Source organism: Lepisma saccharinum, chromosome 1 (assembly GCF_977018435.1).
Source record: "Lepisma saccharinum chromosome 1, izLepSacc3.1, whole genome shotgun sequence".
In the NCBI taxonomy this organism is placed as follows: domain Eukaryota; kingdom Metazoa; phylum Arthropoda; class Insecta; order Zygentoma; family Lepismatidae; genus Lepisma; species Lepisma saccharinum.
Window position 1 is genome coordinate 144,878,928 of NC_139229.1, and position 26,509 is coordinate 144,905,436.

Below are 26,509 nucleotides of genomic sequence, written 5' to 3' on the forward strand. Positions count from 1 at the left end.
ACCCGTATATATTAATCTTGGACTCCTCTGACCATATGACACTATCCCAAAATTCCTGGTCCTTGAGGATGTGCTCTCTCGCGAATGAAAGTCTATTCCTGCGATTCACATTATTTACATATGGCCTCTTTCGTGGTATTCTGCCATGATATCCATGCTTCCACAAGGCACGTCGGACAGTTTGATCGGACATCATCTTGCCAGCAACATTTTCTACTAACTTTCGTAACTGAGGAACACTTAGTCGGTGGTTTTCTCGCACTCTTTTTAAAATAAAGCATTCGTCATGTTTATTCAACCGTCTCTCTTTTGGTTTTCTCGGCACATTCTGTGTTGAACATTCCTCTCTAAATTTGTTTACTATGTATTGAACTGGCTGTGTTGAACATTCCTCTCTAAATTTGTTTACTATGTATTGAACTGTGGAGTGGGATTTATTGACTGCTTGTCCAATTTTTCTTAACGAATAACCACTCTAAGAGCCAAATTTAACATCCTTCAGATCGGAACTAAGTTCCTTCACCTTGCCCATTTCGAACATGCTGATAGATAGACGATAGGCCTACAACAATACCTATCCCAGCATTCCGCTTGACGGGGAGCAAGCCTGCATGTTCAAACTTGTTATGAAGTTGCAAACTGCACGAAATCACCCGAATAGCGGTGGCGCAGTATGCAAGGAAGATTGAAACTTTTGCCTGTACGAATAACAATGTAGCATGAAACAGCGTGTTTTTCTCTTTTCACACAAATTATATGCTGTTGGTGAAACCTTCATTAACATTAATTGGTTTGTTTGAGTGTTTAAGTGTTTGTGCAGTAATATTTTTCTCGCAACATGGGCATCACAAAAGGTGAATGGAGCAGAATTGAGAGCACGATGGAAAGGGTTGTTGCCAAAGAACTGAACTCTCAACTGGGGGATCTGGACGAGAGGATAGCCCTGGCCTTTGTTAGCGACAAGGTTCAGTCGCTAATCAAGAGTTCCCTGACTCAAATGATAGCCGAGGCGGTGGAGGAAGCCGTTTGTAAAACAACGGAGAAATACGATGCCGAAATCAGGGCTCTTAGATCGACGGTGAGTACACTACAGTTGCATACAAACTCGATCGAACAATATGACAGAAGATTGAACCTCGTGATACATGGCGTGGGTGAATCTGAGGGGGAGAACTGCGAGGAGAAGGTGCTGGACATCCTCCGGGACAAGGTGCAGGTTCCCGTCGATGCATCCCAGATCCAGAGATGCCACCGCCTGGGAGCGAAGCGGCGCGACGGAAGGAGCAGGGCGCTGATCGTGCGTTTCGTGTCCTACAGGACTCGTCGGTTGGTGCTTCAGAAGAAGATGATCCTGAAGGATTCCGCCCACCACGTTTCCATCATGGAAAACCTCACCCGGCAAAACCTGCAGCTGTTTCACCAGGTAAGAAATAGTGGAACTTTTCAACGCGTGTGGACTTCCGATGGCAACATCCTGGCACTTCACAACAACGCCACAGTTAAAATAGACAGCCTGGATGACCTAAACAATTATGGAAAATGACAAACTCTGCCCTCGTTTGGCACTCATTGCATATATTAACCACCGTAATCATTCACTCACTTCAATCATGTGCTTCTGAATCTTATATTTTTTTAGTTTTACATTTCTTCTTTAAATAATTTAATTTTGTCTCACATATATTATTTTTTTTTTCAGTCATTTTATTAATAACGAGTTTCGCTGTTTCAAATGTAGGAAGGCAAGAGGTCAACGTGCAGTGTCAGTGCCAGATAGTTCGTTGGACACCCCTGAAAGATGTTCCCTGATATTTGCAAGAATGGTCACTCTCTCTTTTCCCCCCGAGGCCAAGGTCAAGACCACAATGCTGAGGCTGTAAATAGTTTTCCTCCCTCCTCGCCTGGCAATGAGCCGCCACCCCGCGTGACGTTACACAGGCTGAGCGTGGCAAACCGGAGATTCCTTGCAAACTTGTATCCGCACGTAGAAGACCTTGCTTTCCCCGCAAACGCAGAAAATATCACGGTGGGCCACATCAATATTAACCGCATAAAGAACAAAATAGATGAAATCGCAGCGTCACATATAATAAACTTCACATGCGTTGCAATCACCGAGACTTGGCTCGATGATTCCATTCCAGACAGACATGTTGAAATTGAAGGGTTCAAAATGTACAGACTTGATCGAGGCTATCCTAAGCAAGGGGGAGGTATTATTGTTTACGTAAAAACAGCTGTAATATCGGAACTTATATATTCTGTGTCAGATGTAGACATTGAAGGATTGTGGGTGTCTTTAAAACTCAAACAGAATGACAAACCTTTAATTCTAGGATGCGTATATAGACATCCCAAGGCCCCCGTCACTTTTAATGAAAAACTAGAAAATATTTTGCAGTCATTTCCGGCTTGCCACGCTTCGGTTCTCGTTGGGGATACAAATCATGACGTCATGAAACCAACTGCAGCGGACAATGCATTTTTCGATACGATGGAAACAGCGGGGTACAAGCAACTCGTTCGCCTGCCGACACGCGTCACCGACACGAGTGAGAGTCTCATAGATCACATTTTTACCAACAAGAAAGAATTGCATGATAAATCCGCCATAGTAATGCATGATTTAAGCGATCATTTTTTTATATATACCTCAATTAACCTAAGGCCACAAAGCTCTCCAAGAATACTCGTAACTAAGCGTTCTTTTAAAAATTTCCCTGTACAACAGTTCGTTGATCATTGTTCTTATCTACCCTTTCACAAAACAACAACGATGCCGGAGATAAATGATAAGGTGACATATTTGCAGTCATTAATAACCGAAGCTCTGGATATCTATGCGCCAATAAAAACGTTTCGTGTTAGGGGCAACAAGAGTCCCTGGATCACTAGCGGTCTTCTTAGATTGATATCACTCAAGAACCGGATGTTTAAGCGCGCACGTAGTCCAAATAATAATAATTACACGTGGGAACAATATAAGACCATAAGGAACTACGTAACAAAAACAGTTAAAGATGCCAAAAGAAATTATATCATTACGCAGATCTATTCCGATAAATATTCAGGCAATAACAAATTCAAGATTTTCAGGTTCTTAACTGGAAATGATAGCAAAAGCCAATCCATCGCATCTATTGAACATAACAATGAAACAATTACGGAAGATGCAAGGGTGTCGAACGTCCTCAATGATCACTTTGCTAACGTCGGCTCATCAATATCCAACACATTCACTAACAATTTAAGGGCGAAGAAAAATGAAAGTAACAAACAAAATGAAAAAGACGCTAAATATCAAGAAACCAGCTTCAGTTTTAAGCCCGTCTCAAGTGATGACGTTATGATAATTCTTCAAAACCTTAACCTCAGAAAAGGTCCAGATTTCAATGAAATAAGTAATCGCATAATATATCTACTCGGCCCATGGATTGTCGAACCTCTCACAGATATAATTAATTCATCCTTAAAAAGCGGAATCTTTCCTAACACTTGGAAACACGCAAGGGTCACACCTATATTTAAAGGGGGGTCCCCGACGCAAGTTAATAATTATCGCCCCATATCAATAACTTCCTCATTAAGCAGGATTCTTGAAAAGGTAATAGACAAGCAATTAGAACAATACTTACATTCTAACAATCTACTGACAGATAGACAGTTTGCTTTTAGAAAAAATCGCTCGACAGAATTACTCGTGCATGAACTGATACATAATTGGAGAAATTTATTAGATCGTAAAGGAAAGCAATACATTGGCATTATTTCTCTAGACATCAGTAAAGCATTCCACAGTGTTCAACCAAATTTATTAATACAGAAATTACATCAGCAATTTAATTTCTCTGCCCTTGCATGCAACTGGATCGAAAGTTATTTATGGAATAGGAGTATCGACACAAAAGTAGGCAACTCGATTTCAAACAGTTTAAATGTATCTTTCGGTGTACCACAGGGATCTATTCTAGGTCCTAAACTGTTTAACATGTTTGTGAATGACATCGCAGACAGGGAATTTGGGTTTGAATTATATTTGTACGCAGATGACTGTCTCCTGTACTGCGCGTCAAGCAAATTAGAAAATGTAATTGCAAATATTGAGGAAAAGATGCCCGAAGTTCTTGAGTGGTATCAATCTAACATGTTGAAAGTGAACGAGTCTAAGACGCAAGTATTAATACTATCCAGTGAAAATAATAACAATACGCTAATTGGCAACATAAAAATAGGAAATTTCAATATAAAACCATGTGAATCTCTAAAATATCTCGGTATGCACCTAGATAAAAGTTTATCCTTTTCACAACATGTAAAAAGAATGTGTTCACGCGCAGCACCTAGAATCAAGCAGTTTCAATTTGTCTGCAAATATGTACACCTTGCCCACAAATTAGCGTTCTACAAAGCCTTTATTAGGCCGTTACTTGAATACTGTTCCTCTGTACTTTATGGGATTAATAGAAATAACACCACGAAACTAGAGAAAATGCAAATTTGGGCTATTCGTAGCATAAGAAATAAGGCGCACACGACCTCACGTGCAAGCAGAGAAGAACTCCAATTGCCCACGCTGGAATCCAGACGAAAATATGCATTTCTACTAAAAATTCACCAGGCAATTAACGGGCACCACCACTTATTAAAGGACAAAGTAATGATATCTCGTAACATACATTATCCCAATCTGCGATCCAATAACACCAACAGTATCCGAGTACCAAAATGTAACAAGGCAAGATACGGATCAAAATCCCTGTCATCTCTGGCAAGTAAAGCGTGGAATCAACTACCTATAAATTGCAGAAAAGAGAGAAATTTGGCCAATTTTAAACAACAGATTAGGACATTAATTTATGAATACTGACACTGTGCCTATTCTACCTCATTCCCTCCTTCATAAAACGTAGCTACAAAAATTGATTATTTTAGGATATTTCTTAAATTTTTCAATTATATAAATTTATAATATTCCATTTTATGTATACTTAGAACACATATAGCATAAAGCTGTTTTTGTAGTTCGGAATCAATGTAAAAAAAAATGTAAGCTTAATTGTAACCCTACTTTAATAATAATAAATAATAAATAATAAAAATCACCCAAACAGATTTCTTTAAATTTACAGGAGAAACTACTTACTGAAATCAGTTTCTGTAGCATTGTCGAAGTTCTTGGAGGTATTTTCTTTCGCGGAAACTGAAAACTTCACCATAGAATGCTGCAGAACAAGAAATAATCACTTGTTACATAAGGAACTTGCATCTTCTGTAACATTAGGCCGTTGTTTCCATTATGTACGTGCACTGGCGCAAGCGTCGAAAGTCATGCAGTCTCGCCAGTGTTTCCAAATGTGCTTTTTTTTTACGAGAATTTTTTAATTTTTTTTTTAACTATGCTTACCTAATCCCACCTAACCTAACCTTGCCGGAAATGGTCCGTGGGGCTATCGTGAATGGTTTTTAGGGCTATCAGTCAATGGTTTTTAAGGCTATCCATCAATGGTTCGTGGGGCTATCATGGAAGGTTTTTGGGGCTATCTTGAATGGCTTTGGGGCTATCGTGAATGGTTTTTGGGGCTATCCATCAATGGTTTGTGACGACATAATGAACACTAAAGTAGGTATTTTTCGGTTTAGAAGGTTGAAACACTGCATACCCACTCCAAATCGACAAAAAACACAAGCACGGCGCACGATGATCCATGACGATTGCACACCATATTGTCTGTTAGGTAAATGTCTGTTATATCGGAGACACTTTTCTAACGCATATTTTCAGTTTCAAATGGTTCGTACTTACCAATCGTGTATTGCGGAACATAGTTGAAGGTGCCATTATGCTTTTTACATGAAAATAACTTCGATTTTTCACATTACGAGTAATTGTTTTGGGACCTTTCTTCCGTTGCGGAGCATAGAATATTTCGCGCACAGCTGTGGATCATCATCTGTCGTGCTTGTGTTTTGTCGATTTGGAGTGGGCATGCAGTGTTGCAACCTTCTTAATCGAAAATACCTACTTTCGTGTTCATTGTCATCACAAACAATAGACGGACAGCTCCAAAAACCATTCCCGATAGCCCCAAAAACCATTGACGGATACCCCCAAAAACCATTCACAATAGCCCCAAAAACCATTCACGATAGCCCCAAAAACCATTCACGTTGGCCCCACGAACCATTTCCGGCAAGGTTAGGTTAGGTTGGGTTAGGTTAGGTAAACATAGTTAAAAAAATAAAAATAAAAATTCTGGTTAAAAAAAGGCACGTTTGGAAACACTTCTTCTTCTCGCGAGACCACTTGACTTTCAACACTCTCGCCATCTGCTGGTTCATAATGGAAACAACGGCATAATGTTGTCGCTTCGCACAAAAGGCTACTTTTATACATCAAAAGTGCTTATTTTATGTTGTGCAGCATTCCGTTGTGACAAATTACCTCCACGAAGTTTGATAAATGCAACAGAAACTCATTTCCGTAAGTAGTTTCTCCTGTAAATTTGAAGGAAAGTGTCTCCGATATAACAGACATTTACCGTCTGTTACCCAAGCATAAAAAGGGAGACAAATAATGACTCGTAATATGAAAAGTTGACACTATTTTATGGAAAAAGGCATAATTACACCTTAAAGAATCTTCCGCAATGCAGAATAGGTAAGTATCAATGCTAAAATTAAGGAAATAAACGACTGAGAGGTGTTCGGGCATTATCGGTTGGTTGATTTGGTGTTTTAAGTCCACTTTATGCACAGTAAGGCTAATCGGGACTGGACCTACAGTTTAAAGTGGGATCCGAACCACTATGTGCCTCCACCGGGTATCGAACCCGGGACCCCTTGATTACAAGGCAACGATGCTACCACTGCGCCATTGAGGAGGCCACGGGGGCATTATCGGATAAGTACCCATTAATTTCCAAGTACATATGAAAATGAATATATTTACTAGTAGATATGACATTTTTCCCTCGGAAATTCTATGTGTACGAATAACAATGTTACATACTGTAGTAGAGTAGCAAAGTTATTAGAAGTATAGTAGAGTATGACAAATAAATGCAAACACCAATTACACTTTGTTTAATTAGCTCCCAGGAGACAACCTCTTCTTTTACACAATTTTCTAAGTAGTGTTCAGTGTTCAATTGGCATTTTACTAAAATCCACTAGTTTACACAGATTTTCTACGTAGTGTTCAGTGTTCAATTGGCAATCTAAGTAGTAAATTGTGAATCAACTACTCCATCTTACTTATAAAAAAAATGTCACAACTTTTATAGTTCAAGTTGTTTCAATCAACTAAAAAATATAATTGAACATTTGAAGGGATCGATATTACGTTGTATAAATAATGCACTGCTTATAGCTTATGTGTCTTCTTTTATACAGCATTTTGTGAAAGGTTGAAAGCACGCATCTTTAATCTGAGTGAAAAGCGATAAAGCTGGCCGTAATTTTTAGTGACACGTATTTGTATTCTTATTTAAAAAAAGTGAAACTTGCTTCTTCAGTTTGCAAAGTGTACAAGGAAGAATTATCAATTATCCTTGGTGCAAGCAAGTCTGACTAAAAAGTGGGGATGGGGACATTTCGATAAGAAGAAGAAAACGTCTCATGGTGATGCAGGCTTCTGCATTCGACATCACATGGTGGGTGCTTAACTGTGTTATAGAAGAACAAAAGGCAAGGGCGCGAGTCAGTTCTTGTCGAAACCTGTAACGTCGATTGTAAAGTAAGGTTTAAGTTAAATTGTTATTTTAGGGTGATGATTTTTGTTACAGATTCAATGTATGGATCTTTAAATTCGCGTTGTGTCCATGGTGTAGAGTGTACGTGTCTAGCTTCCTGGACAAGTTTAAATAGGGGTGACATTTAAGTTTAGGGTACAGAATATTGCACGTGATCATGTTCATAAAGTTCGACGCTTCTTGAAGAAGCAAATTGATAATAATTTATAAAGGATTCGAATTTATATTTTTACTAGGTTCTTTTGATTCCACTCTACAATAGGTATCAGATTTTCTTTTTTGTTTTTGATTGAATAATTTTTGGCGGTAGTAAGCTAGTAACCGACAAACTGCGAGGTTTGCAACTTGATAATCTGGTAGTTTGAGTTGAAAGCAATTGATAATCGGGTAGTTTGAGATGAAACCAACTTTCACAAGCCGAACAAAGGAGTTCCACGTAAATTTTATAGCATTAATTGAAGTTTTTGTGCGTGGTAGATTTCACAGTTTCGAGGACCCTTAACTATACTAACTACACCGTATTTTTTCTTTCGGAACGGACCAAATCTAAAACTTTTGTCGACTGCTATTTGCTTTTATCACATTCTGGTAAATTTATTCGTACTTACAAAACTTGGTAACAGTTCGTTATATCGGGTATTTTGTGTTTCGCATGGTTCGTACTTACCAATTGTATATTGCGGAACAAGTTCAAGGTGCCATTATGCTTTTTACACGAAAACAAACAAAAAGTTTCACATATCTTTTTTTTTTTTAACCTCATTTGTTCGCTTCTGTAACACACGATATGGCGGGCACGGTACTACTTCACTATACCGGAGACACTTATCAATGATTTATTTCGCAATTTTTTACGTTGCTAACGTACTTTTCTGCATTGTGGAACATTTCTGTAGGTGAAATAATGAATTTCTAACGAAAATAATGTCTATTTCTTACATTAACGAGTACTTACTGTTGTTCCTTATTTCCCAAAAACCATTGACATTAGCCCAAAAATTCACCATAACCCCACGAAACATCAAGGGGGCGAGGTATGCCTACAAGGTTAGGTTAGGTTCCATTAGCACTCCTTTCGTTCAATTTAGCATATACGGATAACATTGGAATTACAAATTCCACGGCATCTTCCACACCCGGCAACAACTTCGCGACGTATGCTCAACATGTCATCTTGTAGCAGCAGCAATAGCGCGTATTGTGCTCTCGTGCAGAAAGCAAATGGTGGCAGCATCAATAGCGCGTCGGAAATTGATTTTCGTAATGCATTCGCATTAAAATGGATCAAAACTACATTCCCAAACATCAACAATGCTGCAGAAAATGATTTGCGTAAGTACTTTCTCCTGTAAATTTGAAGAAATCAGTCTCCGGTATAGTAAAGTGTTACCGCGGGCACATTTTGACTCATGCTGTGGTTATGCAGTGTTTCCAACCTAAAATCTAAGTATCCCGAAACATATTTCTTCAATTTTACAGGAGAAAGTACTTACTGAACTGAAATGTTGTGGGAGTTTTTTTTTCCATCGGTTAATTTATTTCGCCGGTAAATCATGTATTTTTGAAGATAAATGTCTCTCCAATGCATGAAAGCTGTTGCCTCCATGTCCGTCCACTACGTGAATCAAATGTTGTATGCGATCGATGATGTAACCCCCGGTCAGTTTCCAACCACACAGTTGTTTTCCAAGAACATGACAATTTTAACTTTTGCCTAACCTAACCTAACCTTACCTTTCCTTGCATGGTTATTGGGGCTAATTATGAATGGTTAGTGGGGTTTTCGAACCTGGAAAGAAATACAAAATCAGTAACAGAGAAGTAGGTATTTTTCGATGAAGGTTGCAACACTGCACAACCACTGATCATCGACAATGCTAGCCAAGATTTCTCTGCCATATTGCGTGTAACGCAAGCGAAAACGAACAAACAAGGATTGCTCCATATGTCGAAAATTGAGATTTGCATGAAAAAATGAAATGGCACCTTCAAGAATCCTTAAGGAATGCCGAATACGGTAAAATTTAAGTATCCCCGAAATGCATTTCTTCAAATTTACAGGAGAAATTACTTACCGTATGCAGTTTCTTTAGAATTGTGGAAGTTCGGGGAAGTGTTTTCTTGCATCGTTCATTCAATTTTGCCGGTAAATCTATTTTTCGATATAAATGTGTGACCGATGCACGAAAGCTCTTGCATCCACATACTTCCAGGTGGATGTAGCCTGTGTGTGATGACGTAATCCCAGTCAATCCCGGTCAGTGTTTCCAAACACGTGTTTTTGTAACTGAAGAAGGTAGGTTTTTTTGCAAATGGTTTGTGGGGCTATGTGTCAATGGTTTGTGGGGCTATGCGAGAATGGTGTGTGGGGCTACGCGTATTTTTTTTAACCAATTTTTAACTATTGTAGCCTATACATGACCCTACCTAATGGCACCTTCAAGAATCCTTAGGAATGCAGAATACGTAAGTACCAATGTGAAAAAGAAGAAAATAAAGGAATTTCAGGCGTTTCGGGGATACTTAACATTTAATAAGAATGGTTACCTAAAACTTATACTGTTCTTCCTTTTGTCCATATTTAATTCATTCAATAATAAATGTGGTACTAGTTTACTATCCTTCGGACACATTTATTTATTTTTACAGAAGAAACTACTTACTGTAATAAGTTCCTGTAGCATTGTCGAACATCGGGAAGGTGTTTTGTGTGATGTGGGAATGTATCCTAGCTGAAATTCATGTTGTTTGTTGAAAATTAATTCTCCGACGGAGAATAGCATTTGGCACGTACACCTTCATACACCATCACGCGTCTTATTTTTCATGCATCACTCGTCGTGATTGTGTTTTGTTCATGTTCATTGGGTATCCAGTGTTTCAAACTTTTTGCGTTTGCAACGAGAGTTAGAAGGATGGCGTGTCGCAAGCCGCATGAACCATTGGCGCTAGCCCCACGAATCATTGGCACGTGGTTAGGTTAGGAAACATAGTTAAAATTTGGTGTCCTGTTAGTATCAGGATCTAGAAATTGGAAATAATTGTGAACCATTGACGCTAGCCCCACAACCCATTGGCACTAGCCCCACGAACCATTGGCATAGGTTAGGAAACACAGTTAAAATTTGGTGGCGTGTATAAGGATCTGGAAATTGGAAATAATTGCAAACCATTGGCACGTGGTTAGGTTAGGAAACATAGTTAAAATTTGGTGACATGTTAACAGGATCTAGAAATTGGAAATAATTGCGAACCATTGACGCTAGCCCCTCGAACCATTTACGCTAGCCCCACGAACCATTGATGCATGGTTAGGTTAGTTCAGTTAGGTTAGGAAACAGTTAAAATTTGGTGTCTTGGTAGTATCAGGAATATATATATTTGGTTGTGAAACAAAAAAAATCGCGAAAATACAGTTTCCATTCCGAAAACTAATGCCTTATTTTCGCTTATTTTGCAATTTCTAGATGTTTCCCACTTATTCCAGGATGGATAGCCCCAAAAACGATTCAAAAAACGCAAGAAAAAAATGAAAAAGAAATAGATCTGATGAACTTTGTTCACTGGCATTTCTTGGGTTCCGAAGGTTGAAACACTGCATAACAATTGAAAATCGAGGAAAGACAAGCCCGACACGTCATTATGTAGGAAGGTGTACGTGCCATATTGTGTGTGAGGCAAGCGGAAAGGCTAGGAGAAAGAAGTACTGGTAATGTGAAAAATTGCTCTTACTTTCATCAAAACAATGTCAATACACCTTCAGGAATGTTCCGTGAAGGAGATACGTAAGTACGAATGTCAAAAATTGACGAAACGAAAAAATTAGAGGTGTCCGAAGGATAGTAAATCTTTACCCTTGGTGATGATTTTTTTTCCCCCCGTTTGTAGGTTTAAAACCATGGAAGATAGCTGGGACGATGACGGGCCTGTTGTGACAACACCAGCTGGAGGAGGACATGTAAGTTTTTCATTGTATATATGGAGAAAATGTGCTTTCAAGTTACATTTATTAAAGCTAATCCAACAGTTCTGTGTTCTAATTTTTGGAAGAGGAATTCCAGTGCAAGAAATCTTACACCCTGAATTTCGCGAACATTTCAAATGTTTTCGTCAAATAAGTAAGTTTCTTGTAACAAAGGGTGTTCCTAAATAGCGCGGAAGGTATTTTTTTTACATCTACGGCTACGAAACTTAAGTTCTTTTGATATTGAAGTTTGTTGCGTCTATACGGCCTTTCAGGGATTCCATATTGGATTAATGTTACAAGCTGCAATGGGATAATTTGTGCAATTTTTTGGAGGAGTATCTGGATGAGTTTGGTTTGACAGGCATGGAAAACGGCGATGAGGAATATCATTCAACATATTGTTGAACGGTATCCTCAGCGTGTGTAAATACGTTATCTTGTGGAACATCGTGCACATTTCTCTTCGCAACTGTGGGCCAGAAATGACTTGCGGGAAAAGTACATCAAAGTCTTTTGACGTACAACTGACTTCTCTTTTGGACTTTCAAATTAACTTAGACCCGCAATTCGGCCGGCAATTGAAATAAAGAGGTAAGTTACCTTTTGAGGTTTAATTTTAGCCTTATTTCTTTGGTACCTAAATGTGTGTGTGCGAAAGAATAGTATTAGGGGCAATTGGCTCCGGCCAGTTTCTAACATACCTTCAAAAGGGACTCTCTATAGAAAAGCAGGTAGCCGGTGCGGATGTGGTAGCTTAATTACTCCAGGGGCGGACCCCTGAATCTGTGGGAAATTTCAACACAGCAACCACCTCGCAACTTCAAACGTCTTTACAGTCGTAAATACTTATTTCTGCGCTCCAGAATTTTATTATTCACAATTAGCAGAACATACTCTTTATTTATATATATATATATACACACCTGCAAAATCGAGGGTGTAAGTTTTCAACATGGACCCGAAATTTGGCCATGACTATTTTCACCAGGTTTTGAGAATAGCATATGCGACTATTTTCACAAGTTTCTGAGAAAGACACGTGAGACTATTTTCGGTTAGATTTTACAATACCTGATACTCAATCATTTTGGGCTCCTAATCACGAATCTGCAGTTAATATTTGGGGGTCACGTGTAGAAATTCGGAAAAAAAAGGTCCTTGATCGCAACCAACAATGCACGATTGCTCATTACTTACCGGAAGATTTTGTTTCTAATACTGAAAAAAATAAATGTAATTTCTATCCCACTTCTTATACTCACAAAATACGTAGTCCCGATGAAGTATCAGAGGTTAATATGTGAGGGTAACATGTTGAAATTGTTTTTTGATGTGTAGAAGTTGTAAAATAAGTTTTTCAATTACCGTTCTCCATTTACAATCATGGAAACTTCACGGAAGAATGGCGGAAGTTAGTAACCTGTGAGGTGTAAGGAAGATGGCGACTTTGAATGTAGGAAATAAAAGTTCTTTCTTTCATAAGTTTTTGTTAGTAAATTTTAGTTGGGTACATATTAATAATACATGCAATTTGTTCATATTTCGCATATTCAATATGTAAGGACACTTGATCACGATTTTGTTGTCCCTCCAGTGCTACAGAACTGAATTTTTTTACGGTGTCCCACACACCATTCACGCATAGCCCCCCAAACCATTCACAATAAGATTAGATTCAGTTCGGTTAGGTTAGGCAAACATAGTTATAATTTGGGGTCGTAATTTCGTTCTTTAGGTATTGAATACACTTAAATAATGAGCAATTTTGCATTGTCGGTTGCTATCACAGACTCCTTTTCTTTTTAATTTCTACACGTGACCCCCAAATATTAATTGCAGATTCGTGATCAGGACCCCAAAATCATTAAGAATGCGAAATATGAACGAAATCGGGGAATTGTAAAATTGCTCCCTATTTTCACCATGTATTGAGATTGGCAAAAAATGTTGAAGGCCTCAAATTGCATGATCAGGTATTGGATGCATGCTCATATTATGTTAAGTGACATATTAGCAGTCCATGTCTGAATACCTCACACCCATGGTGTGCAGGAGGGGGGGGGGGTAGAAGGACTAGTCACTAGCTCTTTGCATCTGTTTTTAAAACCCATTTTCATTGTCAATTCACATTGTGAAACCAATTTTATACAGATTTTTATTCAACGGAGTAAAATTGTTCTTTGAATGTGACAACATTGCATGTGCTGTCTGTTAAACCGTGGAAACTGCGAGCGGTGATGCCACATTGAACATGCATCTTTGAGCCGTTGAATAAAAATGTGTGTAAAATAGGTTTCGCAGTGAATTGAGGATGATAATGGGTATGATTATAGAATTTCAAAGAGACCGGTTATTTGGAAAATTAACTGTCATTTTTTCCTTCCCCATGACAATAAAAAATTGAAGGCATACTCGAAAAAGAATTGGGTTACCACAGCTTAATGCAGAATTGAATAAGCTAAATTTTGATTTAACTCGTTTTTATGTGGTTCTGCTGGTGGTTGTTTGTTTAATTGGGAGTCCCATCTCTAGTATTCACGTACAGTCTTCTCTGCACTTTCCTGCCCATCCTCTGTGCCCCTTCGGTTCCTCTTTCTTTCATACTTCTCCCCTTTTTGCTAATGATTTTTAATCCAATAATAGAATGGAAGGTTAAAATTATATAACATTTCAGTTGATCACAGACAATAAAAATAGCTTGTGATTTATTATAATTAATGTATGTCCCATTGTTTTGCAACCAATTAACAATCTTCTCTGTAATTAACTTTTTAAATACAATCATTTTACATAATGAGGGTGTGTGTAATAGTATAACTGGGCGTCTTCGACATACAGATGGTAACGACAGTGTTTTAAGATGTTTGGCAGGTCGTTATGTATAAAGAAAATAATAAAGGTCATAGTACACTTCCTTGCGGAATGCCAAAGCGGTCTCTGATAGTGCAGAATACTTTCATCATAAACCACCCTTCGTTTATGTTCAGTTAAGTAGGATTTGACCCAATCTATTGCAGAGGGGGTAGCGTTTTAAAAATATATATATTTTTTTTGCTTGCCAATGGATATATGTTAGTTACTGGAAATACTTTGTATAGTCTAATAAAACTAAAACAGACACCTGTCTGCAATCCTTCGCTTGTCTAATGTCAGTTATGAGTGTCATTTATGGCCATTTTAGTGCTGTCCTTGTCTAAATCCCTACTGCAAGGAAAGTAGATATTCCTTTGAATGTCAGCTGATTTGATCATGAGCAATATTTTCTAAGTGTTTCAATAACACAGGGAGTATGCTGATAGGGCGAAACTTGTCAGTGCACATGGCAGGGTCAGTTTTGGCAAGAGGGGGACATGTGCAATTATCCACTTATCTGGAAAAATTCCTGAGCACAGAAAAAGATTTAAAATATCAGTGATGTATCAGCTTTATTATGTGCAATGGGATGTTGTCTGCTCCTTCAGAACCAGGTTTGAGCTTACCTGTTAGTTGTGACTTGAAAATAGTGGATTGGGTTAAAATTAATATTTGCCATTCAGTTTTAGGTTTTGAAAAAGCTCTTTGTATTTGGAGAATTGATGCACTTGCTAGATTTAAACCTGCAGAGAGCCAAATTATGGTCTGCCATAAGTGCAAGAATGCTGTCGGTCATCTGAGGGGAGGCTAGCCTTGCAACTAGTTTTGGGTCATTCCATTTTAAATCAACAAGGTCCTCAACCTTACATTTTTTTGATTCATTTAAAATTCAGCATAATGAAAGGGCCATCTGAGTTGGGAAAATATACAAAATTGCAGATCCATATCTTTTGTCTTTCCGAAATTAGTGTTGCAAACTCAAAATTTGACAATTTTTTTCCATCTTGTTAAATTTAAATTGCAATATTTCATTTCGGCAATGAGATCACGTATAGAAGTGACTGCGTTGGTAAGGTCTTGAAGGGTTCTTTCACATGAGATACAGCATACCTATGTCAGTGTAAAGGAAGAATTGAAGGTAATGTAGAGAAAACTTTGGTAGCCATTTTCTCAAAACTGTGCGTTTTAATTTAATTTTATTTTTCTTTCAAAAAAATTGTCACTATTACCCAATAAATTGACAAAATTTTAAAATGGCATGCCAATTTCATCGGGAGTTGTGTAATGTACGATACCTGATTTTGATCGACAATTTCCTAATATCCAAAAGTAAAAGTCTAACGTACATGAGTGATGTTTAAATCCCAGACATTAGAAATATAGGGTGATTCAGAAGTCCTGTCTCATAGGCAGCTCCATTATTAGTGCATATAGCGAAAAATGGAAAAACGTAAAACTTGTTGGAAATCAAATTTCAATCTAAAGTGCTGGAATTTTCAACATATCTTACATTGTTCAGGCTATACAGTGGTACGAGCTTTATTGGTAGCCAAAAATGCCACAGCTAGAAGGTTGAAACGCTAAGTGTAGTTTGTTTTAAAATAAAATAAATTTCTGCTTTGGTCAGCATATTGAGTTTTACAAAAAATCATTTTCTAACTTACACTGTACTGCAATTTGAACTTAGAATCTCCAAATTTCGTACATGCAAACTTAAAAGAACGGCAATATTACAGCAAAAAATCAGTCGCCAGGCTGAAAATTTTAGTTGCCATGGAAACCTGGTGACTGATTTTTCGAGCCCTGTACATAATGTAATTTATTGTCATCACACCAATTGCAGCCTGAAACTTTGTTATTGTTCACGTGACAATAAGGAAATATGTATTGAAACTATTACTCGAGACTACTTGGAATTTAGATTTCTTTAGTTGCTGCTAAGCCTCGATATTTACAAGTGCAAGAATTGAAAATTGTTGGGTGATAAATCACACCGCCGTTAATATTCATGTGCTCAGTCATCCCTTGTTTTATATACGTATAGATAGTGAGTGACCCACCCACTCAAGAAAGCTCACACCATAAGAGCAATTGCCAGATGTGATGGAAAAAAGATGTTGATTGTAGATGTGGAAATTCCAGTTAATTAATATTTACGCTACAATCTTTCCATTAGCCCTTTTCTTTGAGTCTGAGAGAGACAAAATTCCTCGTGTGAGGTTAAAATTTTTGATTCTAAGCTTCACTGCTACATTCCGAACATTTGTTTCGGCTGTACTGCCAGACACAATTGCCTATGAAGCTGTTCAACTCAAACAAGAGTGCCACTTTTATGAACAGAAGTGTACAAGTAAAGTGGTGATGTTCCCAGAATGGGAAATTTTAGATCCAAGAGGTACAGAAGAGAGAGATTTAAAATTGCAAGAAACTGTGACATTTGACATGCAATAATGCTTGCTTGCTTTTTCCCTTTCTATTGCAGTGCTGCATAAACACCTGAAATATTGCCTTTAGTTTCAATTCAAACTCAGCTGATCAGAATAGAGTTAAAAAGTGTAACAACATTAAAGTTAAAAGATTAATTAACAGCAATGATTGAAATAAAGCAAATATCAAATATTGCAAATATAACATCTGATGTGAAGTAAATAAATTAGCTATGTAGTCTGTGATTTATTCAGCTCTAAATAACACAGCCATTATTTTTTTTCCCCCACAATTCATCTTTAAGTTTATTCAGACCTAAATTTGGTGCTAAATTTCCCTTTACATCCTCCTAAAATTGTACTTACGCCCTCCTCCATCAGAAGTTCTGGACAGTGATGTGTGTGTACACATAAACAACAATTGATGCGCAACAAGACAGATGCGCTTTGCTGTGCAGTAAGTAGACAAAAAAAAATTCTAGACTTCCTTTTTGTCTGTATAAAAGATGTCAGTTTTCACTTTTTTTCCCTAGAAGTCTTCTTCTTTCTTGTTGAAAATTTGATAACTGATCACGTTGGATGGTCTTAAGTTGGTTATAGGCACAATTATGATGTGTTTGAAGATAAGAATACTTTATCTTTTAAACAGCACTGGGATTTCTTTCTTCCCTGTTTACATTGTCTACAGTAGACTATGTAATCTTCTTGTAGATTACGCATAGACAACACATGTAGACATATAGTTAGTCTATGGCACATCACTGGTTCTGGACAAATTCTAAAATTAGTGACCATTTCTTTTCTATTTTAATTTTGCATTTCTTGGTTTTGGTAAACAAGGAATTGTAAGGTCGAAAAGGGATTTTTTTTATTTTGTCCACAGGAGGGAATTTTAGCTCTAGACCAGGGCAAAGTTTTATAGAATTTATGTAGTCCATAAGCAAATGTTTTCTTTAGATAAGAGATCTTTAATTCAGTTTTAAATAATTCCATTTAATTTCAGAATTTGATTGATGAGGGTACCTCATGGGGACGAGGCAGAGGGTTCGTGCCAGTTGAACCTAAATTTGGCTCACTTCAAAAGTCCTCTTTTGCACCCCAGACCAAAAACGAGGATGATGGATGGGACGAGACACCCAGTGGAAATGATTATGGCAGCTCCTCTCCCCGGAAGGGCGGATACGGAGGTGGTTTCAACAATAGAAGGAACAATGATGAAAATGGTGACAATGACAGAGGCTCGTTTTCTGACAGACGAGGCGGAAGAGGTGGCCGAGGAGGATTTGGTGACCGTGGAGGCAGAGGAGGATTTGGTGACCGTGGAGGCAGAGGAGGATTTGGCGACCGTGGAGGCAGAGGAGGATTTGGTGACCGTGGTGGCAGAGGAGGAGGAAGAAGAAACTTTGGAGACAGAGATAATGATGGTGACAATGAAGAGGACAGAAAGTTTGGTAAGTTTAATCATATTGAAATATTTTTTTTATCAGAAATGTAAAGACATCTACAGTCCAATTTGTGATTGTTGAATTCCAAATCAATTGTTAAACATGTGCATTTTTTGCTTGTATGTCCGCACATACTTCCTCATTGTAGTGATTACTGAACCGCATGTTTCGTGGAGAATTTTTCCCTTCCATGTAGTACAATATATATGTTTCTGTGCAATCAATATTTTTTTTCTGTTTTCTTGGATATGGCCTCTTACTGCCATCTGCGTGGTGCTTGAAAGTGTTCAGTTCCAGCCACTGATTGTGTCAATCATGGCAACAGAAGGTGCTCTTTGCAAACTTGAACTTAAAGGTTTTGTTAAAAAATGCGTTACACCTTTGTGTTTAGCTCAATGATTTTGAGCTAAAAACAAAGGTGTAATGCATTTTTTAACAAAACAGTGTGTTGTAGATCTGTTCTAAAAGCTAGCGACGGACCTCCAAAAGAGTAGGGGAAGGGCAGGCCTAGAGTTCCCAGCATAGAATTGAATGTTCGATGTGAGAAAGTAATGTGGTTGTTCTGATTCAGGGAAAGGTGGTTGCCACACTTTTCCACAGATGTAATCTCTCATTAGTCCTGCATCAAAAGTGCTGAAATGTGAGAAACCTGATCCAATTTTGTACATTTCCTTTCTTCTTAGTCAGCATAAATATGCAGCTGAAAGGAGCGTATGTAAGAGGAAATTTTACTCCTAAGAATCTAAACATAACTGGATCTTGCTGTACATGCAGGGGTAGAAAATTGTCTCATTTTACTGAGACTGCTACTTCATTTTTTGTGGTAACTTTTCAGTTCACCTAAATGACATGTCCTAATCCAGTAATAACTACAGTCAACTCTCGATTCAACGACCTTTCTCAGTTCCCGGGTAAAGTGTTGGTATTTCGAAGGGGTCGTTATTGGAATTTGCACCAATTTGAAGCTTAAACGGAGCTCAAACGGACACAAAGATGCCTAGGAGATGGTAACACCCTTTATCCTGGTAGTTATACAACCTGTTATGCACAGGATGCGTGTTGTGAGAAGGAAAATAGAACATGAAAAAGTTTTCACAAAAGAGAATTTAAAATAATGTTTCTTTATTTCAATTGTGCACAGTCGTTGCTTTTCCAGGAAATTCTTACAATTCTAGTTCATGAGAAACCCGTTTGCACGGAGGCCAATGGAAAGGAAAACAATCTCTCGCTTATTGCAAGTGAAACTCGAAGAATCTTGACACCAGTCAGACTGGTGCCAGCAAAAGTCGGGAGATAATCGGGCAGAATGAATGTTGGATTTTATACGGGTTTACTGGAGCATTGTCTGTTACAAGATTAACTGGTAAGATTAGATCTCTCGGGAGAAACAACACAACCTCTCTAGGTACCAGACAAAAAAAAAATAAAGGCAGGGCTGTAATTTTCGTTCTGGTTCGGCTGTGTAAAATACATCGTAAAAAAAGTCACTTTTCTTTGCTTCAACCAACTTCATTCACCCTCCTTCCCCATTCAAGGGAGCAGTTCAAACTCCTTCCTTGACTTGCATTGTAATCCAGTGTGAAAAAGGAAACACGCAACTTGCGATCTGTTTTCACCCAATGCGTATTCTAGGACAAGTCATTAAACAGGGTGGCAGTCGATAATCATTCGGGTTTGGAATTGAATTTCTCTTTAAACTGTATATTTAGTCCCGATTAGCCCATCAGCATAAAATGAACTGAAAACAAGCTTTATGAAACTACGCATTTTTACATATCAAAATGGTAGATCGTTATTTACTCTCAAGTTAATGGACGATTTAATGTTGGATTTAGGAGTATTCTCGATGTCAAACACCCACCCTTCCAAACGTTTTCCTCTTGAATAATGTCTTTTTAATCAGTCTCAGCGACCATTCCTGCATTGAACACACTTTGTTTTCCTCCACATGAATGGTTCTGAAGAAAAGCCGATACAAATTAAATTTACAGATTTGCTTATCAGAAGGTGCAGAACATGAAGTTATTTTAACTCTTTTCCTTTCTGGAGATCGAATTTTGTTATCGTCAAATCAAAACAGCTTTTGGAGATTCAAAACAATAACTTTTGCCTTAGCGCTGGATGAGTCATCGCTGTTATCGGCAAGCAAGAGCTTTGCAGACGCTAGACAAAACACTGGCGCCAGCTGCATCGTAAAAACAAGTTCGAGCAACAGGTGGCGGAAGAGAAAAGTCCCAGCATTTTAAAGATAACAACTGTCGAAGATGGAACTTTTAACAGCAGTGTAAAGAAGAAAGAAATGACCCTTGCTTTACATTTTACCATGCAACAGACAATAATACGGGCAATATTTCCTATGCAGACAACAGCATTAAAAAATAATAATAAATAAATAAATAAAAACTGAAATCTGCAATTATCAACATTGCCGTGCACACCAGTGGCGGAGAATGAGCTGGGGAAAGGGTAGAGGGTCACTTTTTTTTTACTTCTTCTATGGTTTTTGTTCGTTTTCAAGAATATAACCAGAACTTGTTGCCCCATTTTAGACGTCAAAGGAAAGGAAGAGGGGTGGTTCCTTTTCCACCCTCGCCTGTAATCAGCCCGCATCAGCAAGAAAATCCTGGCTGAAACAATCTGCATCGCGCCCCCCCCCCCCCCCCATACGTTTGTTGACAGGAAAAGAGGGAGAAGTCAGTCGTTTAACATATATTTGGCAGATATTACGACATCGACACAATTAGGAAAACGTATGAAGTGGGAAACGAGTTATGATGCACATAAGATCGAAGTAAACTTTTGTGCAAACCTGGATGACAACGCATTAAGCGGGTTGACGATCTTTATTTCACCTATGTGGTTTTGATTATCTCGAACAGTTTCGCTTTTTTATGAAGTGTTGCAGGGAACAAAGAACACGTTTTGAATGAAAGCGGTTACCGGAAGTTGTCGGCTACAAGGCCAAAAGTTGCTCACTCACGGGAACCTGCTGAACTCTAGGTCAGAGCTGGACAGATGGGCCAGACTTCCAGGTGCCACACATCTGTATTTTCGAACATTCCTGTGATCTTATCTCTCAAGGTGGTGTATTTATCGATGAAAGAGCTTGACCTGCCATACACATTGGCAAAGACTGCAAGTCCAGCAGTCATGTTGGGCTGCTCCCACCCTCCCCTGTGAGTTTTCAGCAGCTCTTAGGACAAGGAAACAAGTCAAGTCGATTTAAAATAACATCCAAGCACATTCGATCTTCTCTTCTCGGGTATCCAAGAGCAAGCGTGGCAAAACAAGCCTGGCACTTTGGGTAGCGGCAGTCGGGTGCGGGGTGACATTGGTGCACTTGAGGGAGGGGAGGGCAGTGGTCAAGTGCTATTAGATATCACTCAGGCATGGTGCGGTGGTGTCTATTTTTAGTTCAGACCTAACTGTGAGCGGTAGAGCGCTCGTAAAGGAAATGAGTAGAGGAAAAACGACGCATTTTTCGGCCGATTTCCTTCAATTTTTCAACTTTTTTTTTTCCAAATCTTTCTAAATTTTTCACGGTTCCCGGGAAAAGGGTCGTTACTTCGAGAGGGTCGTTATACCCGGGATCGTAGATTCTAGAGTTGACTGTATTATTATAACCCTGTTATGAAAAGTTTTCAGCATTGACTTCCCGTAATTGCTTAAAATATAAAACTCATGATTTGGTAATTTTGTCCCCTCTTATTCACCACCATGGTTTTTCTGTTGCCCCCTTGTTTACAGTGAATTGTAAATGTGTTTAGTACAAAAATGTTGTATGTTGTCATATCTTCACACTGATATTAATTTTTGTGTGCAATAAAAATGTATGTCATGGCTGTATAGATATTGGATGGCAGATGTTTGTGAAATCTCATTTGCACTTTCAAAATGTCAATTTGTCAGTAGGCCATAATTACATTGATCAGTCATTAGTTAATCAGTAGTTTCGAATTTTTGGCTGGGTTCCACTGCATTTGCTAACTTGAATCAAAATCTTGATATTTTTAATAAACTGGATTATTTTTGTGTTAATTGTGATTAGCTCTTTACTGTTATTTGTCAAGTGCATGCTTATTCATTCTCGGGGTCAGGAGATGAAGAGAAGCCTGAAAAACCAAGAGAATTCTACATCCCACCTGAGCCATCGCAAGATGAGAGTGTGATGTTTGAAGGAGGAATTACTAGTGGCATTAACTTCGACAAGTACAATAACATACGTATAAAGGTTGGTAGTAACTAGGGATATCTACTGACTGAGAATTCTGTCAATTCTGAAGTGGGGAATTTTTTGCAATGTGGATTGTTTTTCCCATTCTCTGAAAAATTATCCATGGTTTCATATCAATGTGGGAAATTGTTGTACACAAAGGTGTTGTTTACAATGTTTGCGTAAGTGACATGCCTTTCCACATAGTTTAAATAATTTAAATTCAGTTATATGCAGATGCATGTTATTGAAAATGTGTATTTCACAAATTATTTTTCTTGTGCCATATTTTTGAAAATATATTATTAATTACTACATTTTTCTTTGCTTAATTTGGCAACTTTGTCCATAAATGTGCATATTTGGTTTTATTTTGTATACAAAGTGTGTGTGTGTGACAGAACTTGCTAGATTTTTTTTTCCTTATTTTAAGTGTTTTGAAGATACAAGGTTTTTCAGTATAAACTACTTTACATTACTGTACAGTTACAGTCCAGATTTCACGGTAGGAGAGGGATGCATCTGGCTGGCTCATTACTGTTTTAGAATAATCCTTTGAACATTATGATTTTTTTCTCGTAAGTCCATGGTGCATAAAGAAAAAGGTGTTCTCAGTTCAGATATATATGAACATGGATGCACTGAAAGTAAGTAAATACAGAATTCATCATTAAGCATATTCCCCATTTTTCATAGGTGACCGGTGAAAATGTTCCAGAGCCAATCAGCAGCTTTGAATCTTCCGGTTTAAGACCACTTGTACTTGACAACGTAAAAAAATCTAAGTATGCAACACCTACTCCAGTCCAGAAGCATGCTATACCTATCATCATGTCAGGACGGGATTTGATGGCATGTGCACAGACTGGATCTGGAAAGACTGTAAGTTTTTTGCTTTGTGTGTTGATGAGAGGTATTGTACACAGTAGGATAAGTCTCAAAACTGACAAAATTAGGAACCTTTTCTGAAAAATCTCATGTAATTTCATAATTTTGAGTGTGTCAGTTGACAATTGATTTTGGATAATGTATGAAAAAGAATTTTAACAATTGGGGAGAATAATGAAATCCTAGATAACATATTGTGTATCCCCAACAATTGTTTCAGAATAATTTTTTTTCCGTCAATGAGTAAAATATTTCCTATCTTTACTTCACTCCATTTTACATACAGTTCACTGTACTTTTACTCTGGCCTGAGGAGAAAATACAACTATTGGTGTTATTTTTTATCTATATAACTTAATTTAATGCCTATGATATGTCTAGTTTCATTTGACTTCAAATATTTATTGGTTAGGTGAAGTACTTTTGTTTTACATTCAACCTAGGACCTAGGGGTAGATATAATCAGTGTAAATCAGTCTGCAAAAGTTTAGAAATACTGTTTTAATAGATTTCTAAATTTGATATTTTATGGTAACTACATTACACCATTTCTTTTGGGTGTGCGAATTACTCACAATTACAGAAAAACAAGTATTCTAAAAAAATATATTTAAAAAATACTAAACTTATTTTACTTATGATTAGTGAGTATGTACTATTTCCAAACAATGTTTCAGGAATCAACTGTTCCCTTCATCAGGTTCCTTCTTGACTAGCGAGATCGCTTCATAGCCAGTCAAATCGAATTTTTCCTTGTTTTTAATTGAATTTGACGTGGCTATGAAGCAATCTCGCTAGTCAAGAAGAAACCTGATAAAGGGAACAGTTGATTCCTGAAACGTTGTTTGTAAATAGTATATACTCACTAATCATAAGTAAAATAAGTTTAGTTTTTTTAAATATTTTTATAGAATACCATTTAGTGAACCAAAGTTGTTTTGTTTCCTATTTTGTAATTTCTTTGATGGTGTTTGCAGGCAGCATTTCTCCTTCCAATAATCCATACGTTGATCGAACGTCCCACAGACATGGTGACAAACGGTGAACAGAGCGAACCTCAGGTGATCATAGTGTCTCCAACCAGGGAGCTTGCCATTCAGATTTTCAATGAAGCCCGAAAATTTGCTCACAGTTCAGTGATCCGTGTGTGCATTGCGTACGGAGGAACAGCAGCATTCCATCAGAGCAAACTGATTGTGGTAAGTATACTTGTGTGCATACTTTTGTTCAGAGTGAACCAGTAGGTTAAAAATGATAGTGGAACATGCTAATCTATAGAAATCATGAATAATAAACTATTCCATGTCTCTGAGATCTGATACAAAGATTTGTCAGCAATGTGATGTTATTGTGGAGAACAATGAATATCTGGATATCACTTTTATAGGGCTGTTCCACACCAGTGTCTTTAATTGGTTGAAAGAACGGGTGTATATATATCAACAATTTATAGAGATTATTACTTCTCCAATAATCTGTGTGGTGGCATTAGTAGGTGCATATGCCTGGCAAGTTCACTCATTGTGGGAAAAATGTAGAAAACTGGGTTTTCAAAAATGGACTTTGTCATGTTTCCTACAAATGTTATTTTGGAGCTGTATGTGGGAAATGAGAGGTCATGCACTAGAAATTTATAATTTGAATATATGCAGCAGTACCACATCATAATGACCCACTTACCCTGAAGTTGTAGCACTACTGAAACATCCAATATTTATCCTTTCTTGCATAATATAAGAACATGTAGAGCTTCGTCAAGGATAGTCACAAAGATTATAGTTCTGTTTGTAAATTCCATACGAAAGCAGACTGAAAGGAGCCAACAATAGGAGGATCATAGCTAGAGAATTGATCCAAGCCAAAGCCATTTATATCTATCAAATCAGTTTGGTTTCTTCGATTATAGTTAGGGACTTTGCTATATGTAGATTTTTTTTCTCCATTATTTCTCTTGCAACAAATACCAATGTTACGGCTGCTGTTTAATGATAGATGACCATTTTATCTCTGCCAAAACTGTGCCATTTAAACTTTTCTCAAATAAAAATTCTGTACTAATGTTAAGGCTCCTTTCTTGGTACTCAATCTCAGCCAGAACCGTGTGGTGTTACTCTGTAATGCAAAATGTTTCTCGTGAAAAAATATCTATGCCCACATGACTGTAGTAGATGCATGCACAATATCCTGTCAGAATCCCCACCACTTTATGGTATTATCATTTTTTAAAAAAAATACATGGTCCTTATAGTTTTAACGTTTATGAGCAGTTTAGGAAAAAAATTGTTATTCCATTGATATTCCCTTTCATCCCCAAACTTAAGGTTGGTCTCCTCCAATGTATGTCGCACATTACAATTTTCTCTTACTTGGTTAAAATATTTTATGGTGATAATTTGATTTTTCAGAATGGATGCCATATTGTGGTTGCTACTCCAGGTCGGTTAATGGACATGGTAAATAGAGGTAAAGTTACATTTGGTTCCGTGAGATATTTTGTGTTGGATGAAGCAGATCGTATGCTGGATCTAGGATTTCATCAGGAAATTGAAAAGATGCTGAATCACAACACGATGGTTGCAACAGTAAGTTTTTTAAGAAATAATTTGATAGTAATATGTGTTTGTGTTCGAAAGAACAAATTAAAAGTTTATTTTTTGCAAAGTGCAATATTTTACTCAACAGATTCAAGGAAAATGTTGTCCTTGCCATGATTGAAAAGTGTAGTTTTTTTTTATGTATATATATTAATATCATCCAGATTGAACATTTAAAACTCATTTATTAGTATGTTTTATGTAGTTGAGTGTCGGGAAGTTATTTTAAATGGTGGAAAAATCCAGGAATTCAGTTTGGCAAAATCAATGGGAGCCCTAAGGAATTTGCACTAAAAGTGGAAATTAAAAATCTTCCTGTTTGCTAGTTAAGTGGCTGGATAAGGTTCTCTGTAAGTTTAAAACTATCAATTA

The 26,509-nt window shown here is 37.6% G+C and overlaps 1 protein-coding gene and 1 long non-coding RNA gene across 3 annotated transcripts in view; one reads left to right on the top strand and one right to left on the bottom strand.

Annotated features, from left to right (window-relative positions):
- The window catches only part of LOC146002102 (uncharacterized), a 39,720-nt gene extending 32,405 nt beyond the window's left edge, over positions 1-7,315 (bottom strand). Inside the window, exon 1 of the long non-coding RNA XR_014443673.1 lies at positions 7,077-7,315. This is a non-coding gene — a long non-coding RNA (uncharacterized LOC146002102). The remainder of the gene's footprint in view (positions 1-7,076) is intronic.
- Positions 7,316-7,640: 325 nt separating this feature from the next.
- The window catches only part of LOC146002086 (ATP-dependent RNA helicase vasa-like), a 35,978-nt gene continuing 17,109 nt past the window's right edge, over positions 7,641-26,509 (top strand). The window contains exons 1-7 of one of the 2 annotated variants that reach the window (XM_083139813.1): positions 7,641-7,735; positions 11,640-11,709; positions 18,001-18,448; positions 22,540-22,673; positions 23,352-23,537; positions 24,521-24,742; positions 25,949-26,125. In XM_083139813.1, coding sequence (XP_082995939.1) covers positions 11,650-11,709; positions 18,001-18,448; positions 22,540-22,673; positions 23,352-23,537; positions 24,521-24,742; positions 25,949-26,125 — 1,227 coding nt within the window. In that variant the 5' untranslated portion in view covers positions 7,641-7,735; positions 11,640-11,649. Of the gene's footprint in view, positions 7,736-11,639; positions 11,710-18,000; positions 18,449-22,532; positions 22,674-23,351; positions 23,538-24,520; positions 24,743-25,948; positions 26,126-26,509 lie in introns of both variants that reach the window. The other variant, XM_083139806.1, reaches the window with a different exon arrangement.